The sequence below is a fragment of the Notamacropus eugenii genome, chromosome 3 (assembly GCF_028372415.1).
Source record: "Notamacropus eugenii isolate mMacEug1 chromosome 3, mMacEug1.pri_v2, whole genome shotgun sequence".
Classification (NCBI taxonomy): Eukaryota; Metazoa; Chordata; class Mammalia; order Diprotodontia; family Macropodidae; genus Notamacropus; species Notamacropus eugenii.
The window spans coordinates 473,647,047-473,671,216 of NC_092874.1; the positions used below are offsets into that span (position 1 = coordinate 473,647,047).

General features: G+C 44.7%; 2 protein-coding genes across 11 annotated transcripts in view; one reads left to right on the top strand and one right to left on the bottom strand.

Annotated features, from left to right (window-relative positions):
• The window catches only part of SCN11A (sodium voltage-gated channel alpha subunit 11), a 229,891-nt gene extending 216,260 nt beyond the window's left edge, over positions 1 to 13,631 (bottom strand). For 3 of the 5 annotated variants that reach the window (XM_072598948.1, XM_072598944.1, XM_072598945.1), the window contains exons 1-2: positions 13,327 to 13,631; positions 7,349 to 7,564 (exon numbers count right to left, since the gene is read on the bottom strand). The gene's annotated coding sequence lies outside the window, so the exon portion shown is untranslated. The other 2 variants (XM_072598946.1, XM_072598947.1) reach the window with 2 other exon arrangements.
• The window catches only part of WDR48 (WD repeat domain 48), a 51,571-nt gene continuing 37,808 nt past the window's right edge, over positions 10,408 to 24,170 (top strand). For 3 of the 6 annotated variants that reach the window (XM_072598960.1, XM_072598961.1, XM_072598963.1), the window contains exon 1: positions 14,001 to 14,230. In XM_072598960.1, coding sequence (XP_072455061.1) covers positions 14,183 to 14,230 — 48 coding nt within the window. In that variant the 5' untranslated portion in view covers positions 14,001 to 14,182. Of the gene's footprint in view, positions 10,431 to 14,000; positions 14,231 to 24,170 lie in introns of those variants that run through there. The other 3 variants (XM_072598962.1, XM_072598967.1, XM_072598966.1) reach the window with 3 other exon arrangements.

Sequence of the window (24,170 nt, forward strand, 5' to 3'; positions counted from 1 at the left end):
TAGAACCTACCCGGGAAGTTTTCTGTCTGAGAGCTACCACAGGCTCCATTTTATCCGAGGCCCCGACTTTGGGTGATTCCCCTGCATATTTGAGGTGGAGGAGATTGAGAATTTGACAATCATTATTGCTCTGAAAATATCTCCAAGATATAGCAGTTCTGCAGTGACCTTGGGTGCCCCAACCTGACGAACTCAACAAATGTTGCAGCAATCTGATGAGTTTTCAGGATTTGATGCTAAAAAAGGAAGACCTTCTCTCTTGAATCAATTTTTATTTTTGCTCTGGCCCTATTGGCCATCTTTGGGGAAAAGATGGCACCCTTTAACCTGCCCCCTGTGAGGCCATCCCAGATCTAAACCTGTAAAGGACCATCTAGTCAAACCCCTTCACTTTACAGAGGATAAATTGAGGCTCATGTAGATTGGGGGCCTTGTTGCAGGTCACAGGGCAGTGTCAGCATTTGAATCCAGGTCCTTTGACTACAGAACTTGTGCTCTTTCAACTATACCACATTGCTGACCCAAAACCCTCCCTTCTTTCTTCTCTTTGAGACACTTTATCATCTCTCATTTTTTTTAGACAAGGGTTTCCCTGGTACTTTTTACTAGGATAAACAGTCAGTCTGAATATTGTTCTTGATTTTGCAAACACTTGTAGTAAAAATCTACAAGGCCCTCGACAATTTTGCCTGATTTTACCTTGTGTCAGCTTGAGCCTCTTGGATCCTGCATTTCAAAGGCAAACATAGACAGTCCCACTCCCAGGTGAAAGCTCCAAACATTCTAAGGTCATGTTTCCCAAACATTAGGCCACAGAACACAAGAAGACCTGAATAGGCTGGGGGGGGAGAAAGCACCACTGTTAGTAGAGAATATCCCTAGATAGAAAACATGCAAAAGAAAGGAAGCCTCTTAGATACCCCCAAATTGCCACATGATGATATACAAATTTGTGTTAGACATTTTAGAAGGAAAACTATAGCTGGCAATAATTTTGCTAATGGATGAATATTCTCCACATACATTTTAAGAAATACCAAGACACCAGGGACCAGTTAAGGAGAGCGTGCTCTAAACCTTTCATAAACAGCATCTTCATGGGATCACAAGAATGGAACCAGAAGCTGCCTAGTTCAAACCCCTTGGATTTGATGAGTCCCATAGAGGCTGTGACTTGCCTACAGTCATAGGTAGTGGACCCGCCACCTACACCTAAGTTCTTCATCCCTAAAGCCAGTGTTTTTCCCACTTTCCAGTCCTGCTTCTTGTCAAGTAGATGTCTAGAGCCTTTTGGTGCACGTGGGCATCAGGTTAAACAGTAATTTCATATACTCACCCTCTGCCAGCTCCCATTTAGATAGGGCATTCATACTCTATAATGGCCACTGTGCTAAGTAGATATACATGGGACACATGTACGTCCATGTGGTTGTCCCAATGCACAGATGCATAGCTTTCAGGAAGCATTAGTAGAATCCAATCTGAGATCTACTTCCTACCTGAGACCTCAGGAGGACTGCAAGACCAAGTGCTCTTTTCTCCAGGTTCCATGAGGTATACTGGACTGGAATTACATCAATTTGTCCCCCATAAATATGGCTGATCTAGGAGCATAGCTTTTAAGGATTCAAACAAGTGACTTTTGTAGTCACTCTTAAGAGGGAAGGGCAATCCAATCTTACACCTGCCATCTTGACCCCTTGGTCGCACTTCAAAAGATCATCATGCATAGCATGATGCAGAGTAAACCCATTTATCCAAGTAAAAAGCAAAAAGAAATCAGAGAAGCTATACAGATTAGAATATACAGAATTAGAATTCTAATAGAATTAGAATTAGAAAATACACACATATGAGCTTTTCTGATGGGAGTTAGAGAAGACCTCAGCTCAAATCAAGAGAGAAACCCCAAAATCACCCAAGTAGAAAGTTTACCAGGTCTTTATGAAGACTAGCTGGAAAATAAGGATGTTTCCATTGTGGGTCTACAGCTTCCAAAATGAGTCTCTCCCCAAAGAAGCTCTGCAAGAACTCCCCCATCCCACAGGTCTACAGCATCGCCTTTGCATTCTCTCTACCTACCACTAAGGAGTCAGGTCTCATATGTAGGAGAATGAAGTGGTCCAGCCTTGGCTGGAAACCTGACTGACACACAAACCGAAGCAAGCAAACAATACTTCCCTAAAGAAGCTTACATTTAAAGGGGGGAAGACCCACATAAAGGGAACCTGGAAAGGTTGGAGACACCTACTCTGGCAGGTGACTGATGAGGAAGAGAAAAAGGACAGCAGAGGTGAGAGTGAAGTCAAGCATGGCCAGAAATAGTGGTCCAGAAAAGGAGTTACCACGCCAAAGGCTGTACATCAGGGAGATGTACAGCTGGAAGAAGAATTCATTCCGAATTTAGCAAAGCACTTGGTATTGTCTCTCAAGCCAATCTTGTAGAAAAGATGCAAAGCTATGGGCCACATGAAATTCAGTTAGATATTCAATTCAATTCAAAAAACATTTCTTAAGCACCTACTATGTGCTGGGCACTGAGGATACAAATAAGAAAAAGACAGTCCTTGCCACAAGAAGCTTATAATCTAATAACGGAATTAAACACACAAAAGAAAGCTGGAAACGGGGGAGGGGTCACTAGGAGGTATCAGGCAAAGGAGAATTTTGCTCTGGGGAGGTGAAACCAAGCAGAGTTGTGGATGAAGAGTGAAGAGGCAGATTCAGATCCCACTGAATGGCCAAACCCAGAGCCATCATTGTCAATATGAATGTCCATAGGGAAGGGGGTCTCCAGTGGAGGGCCCCACAGCTCTGAGCCTTGCCCTGTGCTGTTTAACATTTTTATCACTGATTGAGACAAAGGCATAGATGGTACCCTCATCAAATCTGTAAATGCCACAAAGCTGAAAGAGAGAGCCCACACACCAGATTACAGAAGCAGAATTCAAAAAGATTGACAGGGTAGGACACCAGACTAAATATGAAATGGAATGAAGGGAAATGTCCCAATACACCTGAGTTTTAAAAATCAACCTCCCCACTACAGTATGGGGGAAGGCTGGCTATGAATATCTTTGGGTTTTAGCAAGCTCCATAGAAGTCACTAGTCTGACCTGGCAACCAAGAAAACCAATGAAACCTTATTTCACATTTTTTTTCTTCTTAAATAGCATTTTTTTCCAATTACATATAAAAAAATTTTAACATTTTTTTTTAATTTTGAGGCACAAATTTTCTCCTTTCTTCCCTCACCTCCACCTTCCCTAGGACAGTAAGCAATTTGATATAGGTTCTATCTGTGCAATCACGTAAAACACATTCCATATTAGTCATGTTAGGAAAGAAGAAACAGACAAAAAGAAAAAATTCTTCCAGATAAATTTTATTATTTTCTCTACCTCTATAAAATAATTTTTGGTAGTTTGGAATGGCAGTGAATAAGTAAATTAATTTAGGTAGAATTGTCATTTTTATTATTTTGGCTTAGCCTACCTATGAGCAACTGATATTTTTCCAATTGTTTAGATCTGACTTTATTTGGTGTTCAGCCTAGAGGCCGATGAGCTACCCGAGTCTGCTTACCTTTCGTCCAGGTCTTCGGTGGCCAACCGGATAAACGTATTGAAAGAAGAGACTTTCCAGAGTCAAACAAGGGTTAGGCTTTATTCAGGGTCTTAGTTACGTATCCATATGCAGGGCGAAATTCTTCCCCAGGAGAGAGGAACCCTCCTCCTCCCAAGGGGCAAGGATACAGCAAGAGGATGGGAGTGGAAGAGGGGAGGGACCCTCTTCCCTCTAAGGGCCCCGAAGCAAGAAGAGCCCCCAGAGGGGACCCTGCATCCAGAAGAGAGGGGAGGGGCCCCCAAAGGGGACCCCGCAGCAAGAAGAAGGCCTTCAGGCTTTCCTGTCCCTACTAAAGCTCTCCCAGCCACATAGTTTGCACATGAATACCGTGCCTGCTCTCAGCCTCTAGCTAATTAACAACAGGTGTGCTCAGACCACGGACCAATCTCAAGGGTGGGATGCTCTCCCCAGCAAGTTTCCCACTGAGAAGAGGTGGAAATACACGACATAGCCCATGTTTCATGCCTCAATCCCCAGCTGTTCCCTGGGGGGCCTTGTGAGAACTCTGAGGTTTAGAAGTCCTCACTTTTACCTGCCTGAGACTGTTCATGTGAAAACTGAGCTTACACTCCAACAATTTGGGTGAAGAGTGTTTTGTACTTGTGTTCCTATAGTTCTTGGGTTTGTCTCAGCTGGAAGACTCCAAGGTATTTCATTGTCTATGGTCATTTTAAATGGAATTTCTCTATCTGCTGGGCTTTACTGGTAATATAAAGAAATGCTAATGATCTGTGTGGGTTTATTTTATGTCCTACAACTTGCTAAAGTTGTTCATTACTTCAAGTAGTTTTTAGTTGATTCTCTAGTGTTCTGTAAGTATACCATCATCATCTGCAAAGAGTTTTTTTTCTCATTACCTATTACTTTAATTTCTTTTTCTTCTCTTACTGCTACAAATAACATTTTTAGTACAATACTGAATGACAGTGATGATAATGGGCATCCTTGCTTCACCCCTGATCTTATTAGGAATTCGTCTAGCTTATCTCTAGTACAGACAATACTTGTTGATGGCTCACGATAAATACCACTCATCCTTTTAAGGAAAGCTCTATTTATCCCTATACTCTCCAGTGTCTTTAATAGGAATGGATGCTGTATTTTATCAAAAGCTTTTTGTACATCTATTGAGCTAACCATGTGATTTCTGTTGGTTTTGCTCTGGTCAATTATGCTAATAGTTTTCCTAATATTGAACCAGTCCTACCTTCCTGCTATAAATCCCACCTGGATAATAATGTATAATCCTGGTAATATGTTGCTGTACTCTCTTTGCCAGTATTTTAAAGTTTTTGCATCAATATTCATTAGGGAAATTGGTCTATAGGTTTCTTTCTCTGTTTTAGTTCTTCTTGATTTAGGTATAAGCACCATATTTATATCATAAAAGAAATTTGGTAGGATTCCTTCTTCACTTGTATTTCCAAATAATTTATATGGTATTGGAATTAATTGTTCTTTAAGTGTTTGGTAGAATTCACTTATGAACTTATCTAGCCCTGGAGATTTTTTCCCAGGGAGTTCATTGTGGCTTCTTCAATTTCTTTTTCCAAGATGTGGTTATCTAAGTGTTCTATTTCCTCTTCTGTTAATCTGGGCAATTCATATTTTTGTAAATATTCAATTTTGCTTAGTTTGTCAGATTTATTGGCATATAATTGCACAAACTATTTCCTAATAATTGCTTTAATTTCCTCTTCACTGGTGGTAAATTCACCCTTTTCATTTTTGGTACTGGTTATTTGGGAGTTTTTCATCAAATTAACCAATGATTTGCCGATCATAATTGAGTGGGGTTTTTTTCATAAAACTAGCTCCAAGCTCTATCAGCTCAATAGTTTCTTTACTTTTATTTCTTTACTCTCACTTTTGGTTTCCAGGATTTCTAATTTGGTGCTTAATTGGGAATTTTTATTTTGTTCTTTTTCTAGTTTTTTTAGTTGTGCACTCAGTTCCTTCATCTGCTCTTTTCCCATTTTACTGATGTAAGAGTTTAAAGAAATAAATCTCCCACTAAGCACCACTTTGGCTGCACCCGTACATTTTGGCATGTTCTCATTGCTGTCATTCTCTTTAATGAAATTTTTATTTTTATGATTTGTTCTTTGACCCACTTTTTCTGTAGGATTAGCTTTCCAGTTAAGTTTAATCTATCTTTCCACTGCTCTTTATTGAATGTAATTTTTATTGCATTATAATCTAAAAAGGATGCATTGAATATTTCTGCCTTTCCCCCTTTTCTCAAATATACAGAGAACTGAGCCAAATGTATAAAAATACAAGTTATTCCCCAACTGATAAATGGTCAAAGGATGTGAACAGGTAGACAAAGAAATCAAAGCTATCTAAAGTTGTATGAAAAATGCTCTAAATAACTATTGATCAGAGAAATGCAAATTAAAAACAGTTCTGAGGTGCCACTCACACACCTATCAGATTGGCTAATATGACAAAAAAGGAAAATGTTGGATGTTGGAGGGGATGTGGGAAAACTGAGACACTAACGTACTGTTGGTAGAATTGTGAAGTGATCCAATCATTTTGGAGAACAATTTGACACTATGCCCAAAGGGCTAGAAAACTATGCATATCCTTTGATCCAGCAGATGTATATCCCAAAAACACCTCAAAAAAAGGAAAAGGACCCATTTATACAAAAATATTTATACAGCTCTTTTTATGGTGGCTAAGAATTGGAGGTCGAAGGGATGCCCATCAATTGGGGAATGGCTAAACAAGGTGTGGTATATGATTGTAATGGAATATTGCTGTGCTGCAAGAAACAATGAGCAGACTGATTTCCAAAAAACTTGGACTTTCATGAACTGATGCACAGTGAAGTGAACAAAACCAGAAGATTGTACACAGCAACATCAATTGTTCAGTGAAGCACTGTGAACTTAGCTATTCTCAGCAATACAATGATCCAAAACAATTCCAAAGGACTCATGGTGAAGCAGACTATCTGCCTCCAGAAGAAGAACTGATATTGACTGAATACAAACTGAAGCAGGCTATTTTTCACTTTCTTTAATTTTTTCTCTTATTCAAGTCTTCTTGTACAAAATAACTAATATGGAAATGTTTTACATAATTGCATCAGTGTAACCTATATCTGATTACTTACCATCTCAGGGAGGAGGGAACGTAAGAAGGGAGGGAGGGACAGAATTTGGAACTCAAAACCTTAAATGAAAATTTTAAAAATTGTAGAAATTTGTTTTTAATTCTGCCTTCCTACATTTGATTTTGAGTTTTTTATGCCCAAGTACATGGTGAATTTTTGTGTAGGTGTCATGTGCTATAAGAGAAAGGGTTATTCTTTTCTATCCCCCTTCAATTTTCTCCGGAGATCTTTTATATCTAACTTTTCTCAAATTCTTTTTTACCTCCTTAACTTCTCTCTTGTGTATTTTGTAGTTAGATTTATCTAGTTCTGAGAGGGGAAAGTTTGGGTCACCAATTAGTATAGTTTTACTATAGCATAGTTTTTCTCCTGTAATTCACTTGTCTTTTAAGAACGTGGATGCTATACCACTTGGGGCATATATTTAGTACTGATATTACTTCATTGTCTATGGAACTTTTTAGTAAGATGTAGTTTCTTTCCTCAATTCTTTTAATTACATCTATTTTTGCTTTTGCTTTCTCTGAGATCATGATTGCTACCCAACTCTTTTACATTAGCTAAGATATAACATATTCTGCTCCAGTACCTTACCTTTATTCTATATCTCTCTGCTTCATGTGTTTCTTGTAAACAACATACTGTAGGATTCAGGTTTTTTAATCCAATCTGCTATCTGCTTCCATTTTATGGGTAAGTTCATCCCATTCACTTTCACGGTTATGATTACTATGTATTTCCTTCCATTCTATTTTTCCTCCTGTTTATCCTTCCTTCTCTCTTTTCACCTTTTCTTTCCTCACCAGTAAGCTGTAAAAAAGAAAGAAAGAAAAGGCAAATGTGATGAATACACAGAAACATGGAAAGACCTCCTTGAACTAGTTTAGAGTGAAGCAGAGCCAAGAACAATATGCACAACTACAGCAATGTAAATCAAAGAACCAACAGAAAAAATCAAAAGTGAATGTTGCAAAATTACCAAGAACAAGCACGGCCAGAAAGAAAAGCTACAAGACCATTCTCCCATCCTGCCCTTCTGCAGAAGTGGAAGGGCCATGAATGAGATACATTGCACATAGTTTCAATGTATTGATCAATCTTACTGATTTTTTTTTTGCCTTAAAAAATATTTATTATATGGAATGACTCTCTGGGAGGAGGAAGGAAAGGGATCCTGAAGGAAATAGTGATGTGGAAACAAAAGACATGAATAAAAACATTTTAACAAATAATCCCTACTCCCAAGGGGTCTGCCTTTTAATGGGGGAAGGGAAGGCTAAGGAGTAAGCAGCTCTTACAGCTTCCCTCTCTAGAGGATGACATTTCAGGAGTGTTATGGTGAGGATTCTTATTCAGGTATGGCTGGAGGTCCTTTCCAGTGCTTAAATTCTGTGACTTTATTGAACTAATAGGCTCCCTCACATGGATCTCTTTCTTGGGAATTGCTCCAAGACCAACTTTTTCTGCTCCAACATTCTTGGTCCTATTTCTCATATTTTCTCTGAGCCTCTGTTTTGAAATTCAGGCCACTCCACACCTAGCATCTCTTATTCCTAGTTCAGCTGTCCTCTGCCTTCCTTAACCCAGTTTCAACACAATTCTATTTAGTGGGGTCCATAGAGATGACCTCCTTCCATTGCCACCACTTGGAGAAACTTTCTGGAGAGTTTTCCGTTTCTGGCTTGAGTTTCACCACAGAGTTCTTGCCGTGCTGGTGTTACGGAACTACAGACTAGGTTGTTTTCTGACATTTTCTAAGGTGGCCAGTCCTACCTGAAGTTGTCCCATAGGTTATGACAGAGGAAGGTACATTCTTAAATTCCATATACTCAGGTCACAGGATCCAAGCTCACTGATGTTTCGTCCAACCTGTCAGAACAGGTTGCCACTCTGTGACATCCTGGATAGTCTAACCCAAAATGCCTTTGACAAAAGACCTCCAAGACAGTTCATGCACCACCACCATGAAACCTTTCCTGATCTCCCTAGTGCCCTCCCTCCCCAATGATCTTGTACCTTATGGTTCAGGCCTTTGTCAGTCATGACCAATTCTTTGTGACCCAACTAGGGTTTTCTTGGCAAAGATACTGGAGTGACTTGCCATTTCCTTCTCCAGCTCATGTTACAGATGACAAAACTGAGGCAAACAGGTTCAGTGACTTGCCCAAGGTCACAAATCTAGTGTCTGAAGCTGGATTTGAACTCAGAAAAAGGAGTCTTCCCAATTCCAGATCTGGCACTCTAACCACTGCTCCATGTAGCTCTCCTACCTTGTACTTACATACCTTCTATTTATTCTCTATGTATTTATTCTGTATGTTTGTTTGTTGTGAGAAATGGTTCACTTTGACCCCTATTCTATTCCGTTCCAATCAATATTAATTAATTTGATAGGGTTCCATAGGGGGTAGTGTATATTAAACCCCAGAACTGTGAACTGCAGATTGTAAGTTCCCTTACTTAATCATAGTAAGCCAACTAGAAAACCTCTACCCTTGTTTTTCCTTGTTATGGTGACCAAGCTTGGCTAATGCATCATTTTTAGCCCTTGAAAACAAAGTCTATCACCCAATGGGATTCTGTACTTTGTACATCCCTTCAGGTATCACACTTTATAAAAATAAGGCTATAGAGGAAGGGGACATGTCAGATCATAAGGAAGATCTGAGGTTCGCTTCATTAGAAGGGACCATGGACCCTTTAATAAAGTACCACTGGCTCAGAGCTCTGCCTCAGTTGTTTTTCTTGCCAAATGGACAATTTTAAAACTCTTCATTGTATATATTATTTTAGATATGTTCAAGAATATACATTTGTATATATGTATATGTGCACATATATATATGAGTGCATATAAGGTATAGGTATTTTGTTGAGTTGTTTTTCAGTCATGTCCAACTCTTTGTGACCCCATTTGGGGTTTTCTTGGCAAAGATACTGGAGCATCTTTCCTTCTTCAGACCATTTTGCAGATGAGAAAACTGAGGCAAACCGGGTTAAAGGTCACACAGCTGGTAATTGTCTAAGGTAAGATCACTTCCATTTGAATTGTTTTAGGAAGATTCTGAAGATCATTGGCAAGAGAAAGTACCAGACACCGAGCTCCTTTCTGAAGGACCAACTGAACTTCCAAGCATTCAAATTCTACAGCAGAGAGTACAACTCCAATGGACTGGCCATGCTGTTCAAATACCAAATACCAAAAATACTATTTTATGGAGTCCTCACACAAGGGAAGTGCTCTCATGGAGGTCAGAAGAAGAGATAAAAAGACACTCTGAAGGTCTCTCATGAGAGACACTGGGATAGGACCATCCAGTATGGTATGCCCTCATCAAAAAAGGTGCTATGTTCTACAAGCAAACCAGAATTGCAGTAGCTCAAAAAAAATGAGCTGAGCAAATCGACTCTAAATGTTCATATGGACCATTTGTGCCCAACCTGTGGTAAAGCCTTCTAAGCTCCTATTGGTCTGATCAGCTATGGGCAGACACACCGCACGTTGACCCTGACATAGTGATGTCATTTTGGTCTTCTGTGAAAACAAAGGACTACAACCAACCACTCATATTGTCAAAATACTTTCCAAGAGCTAAGGCCCAACAAGCAGGCTGTGCCCTGAACTTGGCAATAACAACAGTCCTTGGCACTCTGGATGTTCTCACCCTCTGGCAAAGTGAGTACCAGGTATTCACTCCCACTATTTCCCAGGGACCTGACGGCCAACATCCATCACGTCTCTGACATGCTCACAATCCCTGTTCCTTGTACTGTTCTCCTGTTCCTCTCACAGAATTCTTGTTTTTTACCCCAGAGTAATCATGTCCCTCAAGACGTGGAACAATACAAGTCCCATGGGAACGTAGTACCTCAAGACCTAAAAATGATTGTTATCGTCCAACCCAGTATGTATAGAAGCACTGCTTCTACCCCAACACATTTAAGCCCTTCTACTCAGGACTTCCACTAGAGAGTGTTTTCCTCACCCTGAAACTAATTAAGCCACTATTTGATTCCAGACACGCCTCTTCTGTTTAGGCTCCCAAGTTCCCAAGTTAGAGACTGGTCCAGTCTGGACTGCAGATATATAATATATATATATACACACAGATGTATATACTTCTCTTTACCCTTAGAATATAAGCTCCTTGAACATAGGAATTATTTCATTGTTATTGTACCCCAGTCCCTAGGACATAGGTGATTAGGAAGAAACCCCATTCTACATTGGGACATCTCTAATTATTAGGGGATTTCAATTATATTGAGCCAAAAGGTGCCTCCCAGGAACTGTTCCTGGTACTATTTTCCAGTCCAGAGCCAAGTAAAGTCAAGTCAGATCTCTCCTGCACATGGCAGTCCTTCAAATAACTGAAAATATTGAGCACATGCCCATTTGGCATTCTTCCCCCCACTACCCTGTGACTAGGCCAGAGTATGGCCAGAATCTCCCCCTTACTGCCACTGTGCTTCTTATAGGAAAAATAAAGAACCCATGAGTCTTTTGGGTGGCCCCATTACACCCTGAATACATTCAGAGCTCATGGTCTACTTCATTTTAACCATTGCCACCCCATTTCTCAGTCATCTGTTCTTTTCAAATTGATCTTTTACTACAAGCATCAAACTACATACATGCCCCTATTGAACTTTGTAGGGAGACTAACAAGGTTTTGGCAGGAAGGCAGCACGAAAGTTGGGAAATGCCTCAGAGTGGCAGGAATGTGGAAGGAGAGGCTGAGGACTTTAGTCACCCATCTTGGGCAGACACACTGCACCCATCCTTCAGTTTATTGGCATGTCAATATGTTGTGGGGGGGGGAGTGCATTATGGGAGCAAAGGGGAATCACTTTAATCCAGTTTCAACCAAGCTTCTATAGGGTTTGGATGGATGGAGTTCTAGAAATGGCTTTTAGGGATTCCTGTGCCATACAGGAATCTTGGGACAGGAACCTCAAGTATACCACAAGAGAAAAACAATCAAGAGAACAGATCTCATCTTAGAATGTCATATCTGTCAGCTTCTGCTTGCTGCTTGGCGGGACATGAAGGTTTGAAGCTATATACTAAGCCCAGCAGGCAGATAGAGCAGTGGAGACATCCCATTGGGCAGAGATTACAGGAAGAAGTCTGGAGTCCTGATACCCAGCAGAGATGACAGGCACCCAACAGATCAGTGTGACTGCTTCAAAGCGGTTCATGTTCTCTCTTGCTCCTCTCTGCTGGGTAATGGGTCATCTCAGTTAGGCATGGAGTCACCTTGGCTGGGAATCGTGTCTCAGCTCTCCATGGAGTATGCCCACTGGTCTCATCAATGCCAAATTTCTCTTTCCTGCCATCCTCTGGGCTCTGGTGGTCAGTAGGCCTCTCCCTTGTCAAAATAAATGGATGCGACTTTCCAGAAGTCAATCTTACTATTGAGGGAGCAGGTGAAGATCAAGCTATGCTGTGAAGAATACATGGTATCACACATGCGTGACTGTGACTTCCATCTATAGGAGATGGCAGACCAAAAGATGAAAAGCTAACGGTGTGTACTAGGCTAGTAAAAAAAAAAAAGCATCACGTTGAGAGCCAAGAAGGACACGGCTCCATCGGCTGGATCGCTCCTACATCCTTCCTTACATCCTGTAAATGTAACCCCTGGGAGTCGGAAAGGAGCACACAGATGTAAGGAGAAACTCTCTGCCCTGGAAGATTCCCAGCAGCGGCTGGGTGAGGGGGTCGCCCTTACTAGCAAGTGCAATGAGTCAAGGGCCTTCAAGGGCCCTTCACCATTAGATATTCAACGATTTTGCTCCAATCACAATTCCCAGTGAAGCCATTTGTTTCATAGATAAAAAGGTTCCTTGACAAATAGATGGTCACTCACAAAAGGAAGACAGTGTAAAATGACGGCAACTATCCAGGGCTGGGAAATGGCTCAGCCCCGTGGTAGTGACCTCGGGGTGTGCCAGGCACACACACCCCTCCGGTTAACGTTCTTCAAGGCTACAGTCCTTAAGTCATTTCAGTCATGTCCAATTCCTCATGACCCCATCTGGGGTTTTCTTGGCAAAGAAACTAAAGGGGTTTGCTGTTTTCTTCTCCCACACATTTTACAGATGAGGAAACTGAGGCAGTGTTAAGGGACTTGCCCAGGGTTACACAGCTACTGCATGTCTGGTTCGTCTTGATGCCAAGCCCAGAATTCTACCTTCTAGGGTAAGGGGATGCAACATGCTCAGAGTGAATCAGAAGATGTCCAAAGTAAAGCCAGTGATTTGGGCAGTGCCCCTCGGGGGCAGCCAGTGTCCCTTCCTGGCACATGGCATCGCGTCCCTTCACCTTCAGAGAGATTGGGGCAAACCAGTAAAAGAGGCCCAGAGCCCGCAGGGAGGGTGACCCCACCAGCCTGGTGCCCTGCGCAGGGCGGCAGGTGAGTGGTGGCACCACATCAGCGGTACCACCGGGGAGCTGGACCCCGAGGCCCCTAAGTCCTGCTCTCCAGGAAGACATCATTTATAGGCCTGAGCTGACCTTTAGAAACACAGTGGGGGGTTGGGGGGGGTCCCTGCCCTCACGGGCTTACCTCCTAGCATGCTGGCTTACAAGCCTTTCCCAACTCCAGACGGCCCGAGGGCGGGCCCACACTCCAATGAGGTCCATGAAGGGGGTAGCTTAGTTTCCCGGGCCCCTCGCTTGCCTCTCTCCGGGCCCTTCACCACTCCCTCCGTCCCTTTGTGACGCGCAGGCACGCACTGCCCGGGTGTCAGGCTGCGGCCCGAGGCTTCACAAAGGGCAGAGGCCAGGCCCTCGAGGTGCCCGAGTGACCGCAGCTGGCCTTCCCGGGCGATCCCTCTTCGGCCCTTCCCCCTCTCCTTCCTCTCCCCGCCCCGCCCCTCCCCCCGCCCGGCTCTCCCCAGCTCCCTAGGAAGCCCCGCCCCCGCCCCGCCCCCCTCCCTTCCTCTGCGGAGGCCCCGGCCCCTCCACCGCCCCGCTGAGCTCCCCACGCCCCCCCAGGACGGTCGCGCGTTCTCCCACGCCCCCGCACTGCCGCGCCCCCTCTCACCCTCTTCCTGACACCTGGACCCCCGCCCCTTCGGGCCCCCTCCGGGACCGCCCGCCCCCTTCCCCCTTGCTGCCTCCCCCCGCCCCGCTGCCCTTTGGCCCGGCGCTGCCCCCGCCCACCCCGCTCCGCCTCGTTGTCGGCCGCGCCCTGGCCCCGCCCCCGGCCGCCCCGCCGCCGCAGGGCCCCGCCCCCGCGGTTCCTCCCCCCGCTCTGGACCCGCCCCCAGGCCGCGGCTCGTGAGGACCCTTTGGCCCGCTCGCGCCCTCTGCCGGCAACTGCCCTCGAGAGGGAGCCTGGTGCCGCGGGGCCGCCCAGGAAAGGAGGCGGGACATCCTCCCTCCTTTCCGGAAGTGACGCGGGAGTGTCAACATGCAAGATGGCGGCGCATCACCGACAGAATACGGCGGGGCGGCGGAAAGTGCAGGTGAGGGGCGCCGGGGACGGAGCGCAAGACCCTCCGGGGACCGCCCCCCAGCCCGGGCGCCTCCCGAGCCCCGCGGGCCGGGCCCCGCCGACTCAGCGCCGAGGTCGCCGCGGGCGGAAGGTGGGGGGAGGCGGGAGCGGAATGAGGCCGGCCTGGGCCCCGCTGTCCTGGCGCGCCCGCCGGGGTTGTGGGGAGGGGGCCGGGGGCCGCTACCTCGAGTTCCCGGCCCATACGTCCGCCGGCCCGTGGGGCTGCGGAGCCGCGACCGTCCGTGACCGTGAGCGGGGCCCGCGCCCGCAGCCCCAGACCCGGGGGCGTCCCCGGAGGTCCCCGACCCCGGCTGCCCCCCACCCCGGCAGAGCCGGTCACCTCCGCCCCCGGACCGGCCGGCCGGCCACCCGCGGGGGCCGCTCGGGCCAACGGCCCCGCCCCGTGGGGACAACGGTCACGCCCCGAGCGCCCCGGGCCGGGGGAGGCCGAGGGCCGGTGACCCCCGGGGGCGGAGGCCGCGTGGCCCGGCGCGGATCACCCGGAGGTGGGGCCCCGCGGGGCGCACTGTGCCCTCGGCTAGGTCTGGTCCGGCCCCTTGTGGGGTCCGTAGGCCGGTGCCCCCCACACACACGCCGCCCACGTGTGGCCCTCGGACCAGGCGCAGCCGCCTCGCTTCTCCCGGAAAGTCGTTCCGAGGTGTCACCTCGCAGGGGGCGCCGGGGCCCCGACCCGTCCGAGCGGGGTGCGCCCCCGTAAGACTTGGAGAGGCCCGAGCCTCGGCCCCAGGGGGTCCTCGCGTCTGCCCGTCTGCCCGCTCCGGGAGCGCCGGGCCCAGGGTCCCCGCTGCCCGGCCATCGCCGCCTTCCCCTCCGGAGCCTGTGCGGGCTTGGGGAGGGCCCCGCCGGCCGGCCTCTGCCGTCTGCGGAGGGCTCCGGAGCGCGCTGGGAGTGGGGGGGCCTGTACCTCCTGTCTCCAGGTGGGGGGAAGTGACCGGAGCACAGACCCAAACCTGAAGCGCCTCGTCCTCTGGGAGCTCACCCCGAGTCTGTGCAGAGATGCAGAGATGGGGCGGGGTCACCTGGGCCGGGGGAGTCCAGCCCAAATAGAGGTAACCCCCACGGAACTGTAGAAGGGGGGGCTGCAGATGGGCGTCATTTTAAAATACATTATCCGTGTTTCGTGGCGGTTTTGTTCATGTTGCTCGCTATTTCCCAATCACATTTTAATCTGGTTTGAGGCCGCCCTCAGGTGTGTCCTTTGGGCCAGAGTTTGACATCTCTGATGCAGAAGGCAGGTCCCGAGCCAAGGTTTAAAGGAATCCTCCCAGATAAGGGGGAGGGGGTGGGAAGAGACAGGAGACTGTGCTGTGGGAGCCACAGCCAGAAGGTGTCTTGGCCAGATGGCCAAGAGGACGGTCCAGAACAGTCTTGGGACCCAGCCAGGAGGGAGGACTACTACAGCTCATTCAGGTGGCCCAGAGAGCGGGCCTCTAAGCCAGGCAGTGCTCCAGGCCCTCGGACCGTGGGTCAGAGAAGGTGCTGACTTAGAAGAAATTCCCATCTTGGAGTTCGCTGTACCATTGAAATAGCTGGGTGTGTGTGATCAGGAAGCAGTAGATCCCACTGAGTATTGTCTAGGGCCTTAGCAGCCAGGCCTGGAGTTGCCTAAGGGAACCTCCACAAATCACGTTTAGTTGATCGTGTTAAATGAATGAATGAATGCATGCATGAGCATTTATTAAATACTTACTAGGTGCTAACATCTGCTATAAGTTCTGGGGATAGTCTTAGAAAAAAACCAAGTCTCACCTCACAGAATTGGCATTGGCAAGTCCCCACATGAGGGAGTGATGTCCAGGGAGACCCTTTAGTCTAGAATGTTACAGGGTTGTGCAATAAATGGACCCATTCCATCCCAAAATAATGACGGAGTCACTTTGTTCATGGTTCTAGAGCTGTTGGAGAGAGGAAAGGGGAAGGGTTTGCAGTTTTGAAGACTCTTGCCTGTTGGTGGGCAGCAGTTCACACTGAAACCTGTGGTTATCTCGATAAGAACGCTAGTCCATAAGAGACCACTTACTGTGCTGTTCCCCCAGGAGGCCCCACCTCCGAAAGCATCATTCTTTTAAAGGGAAAAGCTGTGTTATCTGTATCATCTGAAAAGTACCAGATGATGATGGGCCTCACTCCCTCATCTCTAAAGAGTGAACGCTCCCTGAGTGTTCACTGGCACTGGCTCCTGCTCTGCCAGCGTGTGTGCTTCCAGTGGTGAGTGCATCAGAGCAGTGAGAGCTTGATAAGTTACAGAGATCCCTTGTTTACATCTGAAACACAGAACTGAAATTTCTTAGTAATGACAAAGTTATGAAAATGGCCTTGGTTTGAATTGTAAAGAATTCTGTCACTCAGGCATCACTTTTTCTTTGTTTTATATTTTAACATCATGGGATAAACTTAAAATTTATTGGATCTTGAGAAGCCATCTAATCTAAATTCCTATCCAATCCAGGAAATACACGTAGCACTTTAAGGTTTCCTCACACCATTGCTTTATTTGGGCCTCAAAACAGCCCCATCAGGTAAACACTAACAGGTATCATCATTATTGTTATTGGATTGGGGGGCAGGATTTGAGGCAGTCAGGGTTGGGTGACTTGCCCAGGGTCACACAGCTAGTAGGTGTTTGAGGTGGGATTTGAACTGAGGTCCTCCTGACTCCGGGGCTAGTACTCTATCCACTGTGCCACCCCACTGCCGCCCTCACAACAACCTTTAGGGGTAGATCATGTAAGTTTTCATCTTCTAGATGAAGAAAATAGAGGTGAGATAGGAGGATTTGTTCAGGGTCATGCAGATGTAAGTTACTTAGCCAGAATTTGAATCCATACCTACATGTCTGATGCCTTCTCCCATTCCCCCACACACACTGTATTCCTGTTAGATCCCAGAATCTCCAAACTTCAGAGCTAGAAGGGACCTCAGAGGCTCTTTGATTCAACCTGGACCTGAACTAGACTCCCCACTATGATACATGTGACAGGTGGCAATCAAACCTTTGCCTTAAGATTTGTGACTTACGCAGAACACTACATTGAATTTTTAATTTTTATGATGAAATAATCTTTCTTGAGGTTGCTGCTGTGATTGAGATGACTGGGCCTGAAGTACAGGTAGTGTAAAGCTGAAAAAAGAGTTCTTGAGGTGGAGCAATGGCCAACTTCCCTCCCTGCCCCCCACTCCCAGGGGCAGCTGTCACTCCAAAGAAGGGAGCTTGCGTTTTGCAGTTTGAATGAGGATTCCATTTGTTGGAAGGAGTTTAAATACGACCAGAGCAGCTTAGACTGGGGAGGGAATCACAGAATCTGGTCTGCTGAGTTTTGTTTGAACACTTCTAATGTCACGCAGTTCACTATTTTGTGAAATAATCTAATCCATTATTCAACAAGCTCTGATTGTTAGGAAACCCTTGCTTGTGTTGAGTTGAAATCCGTTTCTCATTGACTTCCAAACATTGATCCAGCTATATGTGATGAGACTTAGAATTTTTCAGAAGTCATCAATGCTTGAGCTACTAAATTAATTAATCTATCAGTAAAATCTTCATTTTGAAAGACTCCAGGCATCAGGGACTAAGTTGAGAACTAGATATTTCTGCCTTTTCTCATTTATGTTACTTGGATTTCAGTCTAAATTACATCTTATTCTCCGCTACAATCAGTTCTTTTGGCTACTTTTGGGTAACAGTTTCCCACACTTGGCTTTGTTTTGTGTAACGTTTTGTGCAAAGCACCCCTGTGCTCTAGCCTTGAGAATATAACAGGAGCTCAGCCAGTTATGCTAGACCCTTCCTGCTGGGAGATGAAAAGGTTGTGGGCAGTGAGAGAAGAGTAGACATGCCTCCTGACCAACGATCATCGGGAGAAAGTATCCCAGGACAAGAGCGTTTGGACATTGGTCCCTTGGAGTTTCTTATAATGGAATTCGACTTGAATCACTAGAACACTGCCATCAATCCAGGGAACTTTGAACTTGGAGCAGTAGAGCTTTAGGGATGAGGCGGAGGCAAAGCAGCTAATGCTCTCCAGCTCTTCACAGGCCCAAAGGAGGAGCTTGGTATCCCACAGCTGGCAGAGAGGCAAGATGGTGCTGTGATGGGGGATGGGGAGGGACCAGGGACCTCATTTAGCCTCTGCTAGAGGAGGAGTCTAGACTGAGGTTTATCTTTCAGAAGGTAGAAGAGCAGGTAAGCAAGACTATTGTTGTTCTGGATCAGTTTCTGACAAAAAAGAAGGAACTAGTTAATGAAGTGACAGAAACATATAAGAAGGTAAGGGATGGAGATTCAACATATACCCCAGAATTTAGAAGAGCGCACTTCAAAGGAAAAACAGGATCCCGTGGCCTGTGCTTCTTAAGACCTTTCTGTTAATACCGTATTTACATTTCCCAGAGTTTCCCTGTGTCCCTCCCCCAGCTCCCCCAGGGGCCCGCCCCATATCCAATCCACATTTATTAAGTGTCTGCTCTGTGTCAGGCTCTGTGCTAATCCTGGGGATACAGTTAATTAAAAAAAGACAGTCCTTTTCCTGCCATTTCCATTGCAGTCCTTGGGTCTAGTTTTCTTGACGGCTTCACTTTTTATCAGGTTGTGTAGACCTGTGCTCCTCATGTTCCTCTTGTTCGTTTACTCACACACAGTAATATTGTGCTACATTCATGTGCCACAGTTTGTTTTGCCGCTCCCCAGTCGATGGGTATCTACTTGGTTTCCAGTTCTTTGCTATTATAAAAAGTGCTGCTATAAATATTTTGGTGCCTACTTTGGGTATATGCCTAGTAGTGGAATTCATAGGTCAAATGGTATGGACAAGTTGTCACTTTGTTTGCACATTTGTTCCCCAAAATGTACGTGCTAATTCACAGCTCCACCAGCAATGTACTAGTGTGTTTATCTTTTTACAGTTCTTCTGACATTGACTGTTGCCAATCTTTGACAGCCATCTTGGCCAATTTGCTGGGTGTGAGGGAAAAGCTCAGGGGTGTTTTGGTTTGCATTTCTCCTAGTACTAATGATTTGTAGCATTCTTTCCTGTGGTTGTTAATAGTTTACATTTCTTCTTTTTGATACTTAACTTCATTTCCTTTAACTACGTATCTATTGTGGAATAGCTTTGTGGCTTATATATTGCTATCTCTTAGTTGTGGGGTATATCTTTTATGCCAAGTCCTTATCAGATAAATTTGATACAAAGGTGTTTTTTTCACTCAACCACTTTCCTTCTTATCCTAAATGTATTAATTTTGCTTGTGCATAAACTTTTCAATTTCATATAATCAAAAATATGTTTTATCTTTTGTATTTGCCTTTATCTCTTGTTTGGTTAAAAATAATCTGCTACTTTACAGCTGTGAAAAGCCTGTGATCTTCTCCTTTCTTCTTTTTGTGGTAGGAGCTTCACTGTTCAGGTCACGTATCCATTTAGAATGTGGGGTATGGTTTAAGGTGTTGATCAAAGCCTGATTCCTTCCATACTTCTTTCAAGTTTTCCCAGCAGTTTGGAGTTTGTCCATTGCTGGGTTAGTTGTGTTCTTTGATATTTGTGTTCCCTTGTCTAGTCTGTATCATTGATCCACTGTCTCTGTTTTTTAACCAATGTAGATGTTTTTGATAATTATTGTTTTATGGTATTGTTTGATATCTAGAAGTGCTAGTCCCCCTTCATTCCTACTTTTTCTGTAGGAATATTCCTGATATTCTAAATCTTTTGTTTCTCCAAATAATTTTGTAATTCTTTTTATCATTCTTTTGACAGTTTATTTGCTCTTGCATTAAAACTACACACTAACTTTGGTAGTATTTTCATTTTTATCATGTTGGCACAGCCCAACCATGAGCACTGATTGTCCTCTATCCAAGTTGTTCTTTACTTCTTTAGAGAGCACTTTCTAATTGAATGTATACAAGGGTTTCGGACCCTTTGGTAGATTGATCCCAAACAGTTTGTGCATTTTGTAGCTATTTTAAATAACGTCCTATTTTTATTATTGCATCTTGGGGTTTGTTATTATGTAAAAATATCTTGTTTTATAGGTTTCTTTTGTACCCTGCAACCTATTTAATTAGTATCTTGACTGATTTCCTAGAATTCTCTAAACCATCATGTCATCAGCAAATAAAAAATAACTTTAGCTCCTCTTTGCCTTTCTTTATACCTCTCTGATTTCTTTGTCTTGCTGTTCTTGCTAGCATTTTCAGAACTATGTCAAATAATAGCAGGGAAAATTGTGATTAAACCAGCACACCTGATCCTGATGAAGAAAAGATGAGGAAAGGCATCATGATGTAGGCTCTGCATTAGGGGCTTTTGCTTAATTGATTTCCTTTACAAAAGAGAGGATTTCATGGTGGAGTTGAGTTGGAGGGAAGAGGGTATTTCCAGAAATGACTGGGAAGAACATATACATAGAGGCATTTGAAGATCGAGATCTAGCATCCATTAAAAGGGACCAGGCTATGGTTACGTGTGGTTATGTTATGTATATGTGGATTTATATGTATATATATATACACAGAGAAAATGGAGCAGGGAAATGGGGGGGAGGGGTGGAGATGTGTTTAAAGAGATTCTTTTGACTACACAGAGAACTTATCAGTGAATTCAGATGTGTAAGATGTGCAGAATGTGGAAGCAACATTAAGTAATACAAGATGGATAAAGGCATGACAGGGTTGAAAGAGACTAAGACCAGGGAAGCCAAAGGCTTAGGATGAATAGATGCCAAGCCATAAAGGTGTTTCTAGCTCTGTCGTGGACAGAGGAAAGACTTGACTTTTCTGCTTCAATTTTGCTTCCTCTTTCTCCATTGGGGAGAAAGATCTTCAGGCTAAAAAAAAAAGTGGAACAAAAAAGGTAAAAGAGGGAAATCGGAGAAGCCGCCTTGCCCTTAGCAAGTTCAAGTCATTTGTCTCAAAAGATCAGTATCCCAGTACGCTGAAGAAGGGGGGGGGGGGGGGGGGGGGCGGGTTACTGCTTAACCAGAGTCAGCAGTTTTTAGAAGTCATGGAAGATGGGAGAAGGCAACTATTTCCCCATTTGCATAAAGCTTTGGAGGAGTTGGATCTCTGGCAAAAATGTTTGGCTGCATCATTAAGTGACTTGTTTGTGAGCACTTAGAAAGAGATTCGGCAATCACACGGGGCCACCTTAGGTTCATCAAGAGCAGGTCACGCCCTAGAAGCCTCATTTTCTTTTATAACATGCCCAAGAAACCCTTAACAGGGAATGCTCTAGGCCAGAGCTTCTTCCCCTTTTTTCATGTCCAGGCATCACTGGCAGCCCAGTGAAGCCTGTGGATCCTTTCTCAGCGTAGTGTTTTTAAATGCACAAAATAAGATAGGTAGAATTAAAGAGGAGTGATAATAGTATTTGTGCGGGGCTTAATGTTGACTGTTATTCGGTCGTTTCAGTGGTGTCTGACTCTTTATGACCCATTTGGAGTTTTTGTAGCAAAGGTACTGGAGGGGTTGGCCATTTCCTTCTCCAGCTCATTTTATAGATGAGGAAACTGAGGCAGACAAGGTTAAATGACTTGTCCAGGGTCATACATAGCTAGTGCATGTCTAAGGCCAGATTTGAACTCAGGTCCTCCTGCACCAGGGCCATTGCTTTATCCACTTGCACTACCTAGTTGCCCATTTAAAGTTGATAAAGCACTGTATTTCGTTTGATCCTCACAACACCCCAGGAAAGGTAAGCACTATATTTTTCTCCATTTTTGTTGTTATTCAGTCGTTTTTCAGTTGTGTCCAACTCTTCATGACCCCACTTGGGGTTTTCTTGCAGAGATATTTGAGAGGTTTGCTCCAGATGAGGAAACTGAAACAAACATGGTTGAGTGACTTGCCCAGGATCACACAGCTAGTAAATGTCTGAAGCCAGATTTGAACTCGTGAAGAGGAGTCTACCTGACTCCAAGCCTGGCAGTCTTCCCCCTGTACCTTGTAGCTGCCCTTTACAGATGGAAACTGAGGCAAACAATAAATATTGACTTGTCTGACACCAAATTTGAGCCCAGCACATCCTGCCTCCAGTTCCAGCATTCTGTCCACAGTGAAACCAATTATCCTGAAAAACAGTTATCAGAATTTTTTTAACATGTGAAAGGACACTAGTTTAAGAACTTTTCTCTAGACACAGTACACAAGACTTCACAAAGTTATTTGATAATGCCGTGATTCCCTTGTGAACAAGATAGAGATGCGTGCTGAAAAGTAATGGGAGTTCCGTAGCTTCAGGACTGGCTGAATGGATAGCTCCCCCTAAGTAGCTATGCTGAGAGAAGCCTCCCCTGAAATGTCCCAGGACTTTGAGCTTGGCCACGTATTTATCAGTGACTTAGAAAAAGATAGAAGACAGCATGTTTACCAGATTGACAGAACATGCAAAGCTGTGTGGAGAAAGCTCATTCACTGAATGATATGATTGAGCAGGCCAGAATGGCAGATAGAATTTATTTTAAAGATTCAATTTAATGGAGATAAAGAATGCAGAGTCCTTGGTTAAAAAGGATGGAATCTTAGGAGTTGTAAAGGAATCTCCAAGAAGTCACTTACCTTTCTCCTGAAGACCTTCAGAAATAAAGAATTCCCAATTTCTAAATTCTGCTTTTGTTTAGCACCAGTTTTTAGGAAGTTTCCCCAAATATTTAACTGGAATTTCCCTCTGTATCTTCTCCATAGTGCTCTGCTTCTGTCCTATTTGTTGTTCTGTCATTTTCAGTTGTGTCTGACTCTCCATGACCCCATTTGGAGTTTTCTTGGCAAAGATACTGGAGTGGGTTGCTATTTTCTTTCAGCTCATTTTACAGATGAGGAAATTGAGGCAGACAAGGTGACGTAACTTGCCCAGGGTCACACAGCTAGTATCTGAGGCTGGATTTGAACTCAGCTCTTCTGACTCCAAACTTGGTGCTGTATCCACTGCATCATCTAGCTAGCTGCCTCATTTTATCCTCTAAGGTCGAGTAAAACAAGGCAAAATCTGTTTCCATGTGATAGTCCTTCCAGTAGGGGGCAGCTGGGTGGTGCAGTGGATAGAGCACCAGTGCAGGAGTCAGGAGGACCTGAGTTCAAATCTCACCTCAGACAGTTGACACTCAGTAGCTGTGTGACCTTGGGCAAGTCACTTAACCCCAATTGCCTCATCCTGGATCATCTCCAATCACCCTGATGATGGATCACTGGATTCAGATGGCTCTGGAGGAGAAGTCAGGCTGGTGACCTGCACGGCCCTCCCTCACTCAAAACAAAGTCAAGTGTAAGTCATGTCATTATTTCTCTGATGGCGTGGTCTTCTTCAGCAACAAAGGACAGACACACCACCTGAGTTTTCAAACCCCCTTAAGTCTTCTCTTCTCCAAATCAAATGTATGCAATTTTCTTCACTATATAGTGTGGTTTTGAGTCCCTTTCCCAAGCTTGCCATGCTTCTGTGGGCCCTGCTGTCTTGGTTTTGTCATTGTGGTAGCCAGAGCATGGAACACTACCCTAGACAGAAATTAAAGGAAGGTAGAGTGCAGTTGGAGTGTCCCCTCCCTCAGTCTGAACTTGATACTGCTGCTAATGGAGCCCAAGATCAAATTAACTTTTTTGACCAGCATGCCATACTTAGGACTTTGATTGGATTTACAGTCCATTAGTTCCCTTTCATATTCAGTGTTGTCCAGTCATTTTTGCTCCGACCTATACATGCATCCTTAGCATGGAGGCAGGATACAATAACTCATCTCTGTATGGTTGATGCTTTGGCTCTAACTGATGTGCTCGTCCAGTCACACAATCTTTGCATGTCCAGCACTTGGCATGCACTTAATGTTTGATGGGTAAGGAAGGAAACAGAATTGGAATAGTGGGCTAAAGCTAATGAGTTGAAATTTACTAGGGTTAAATG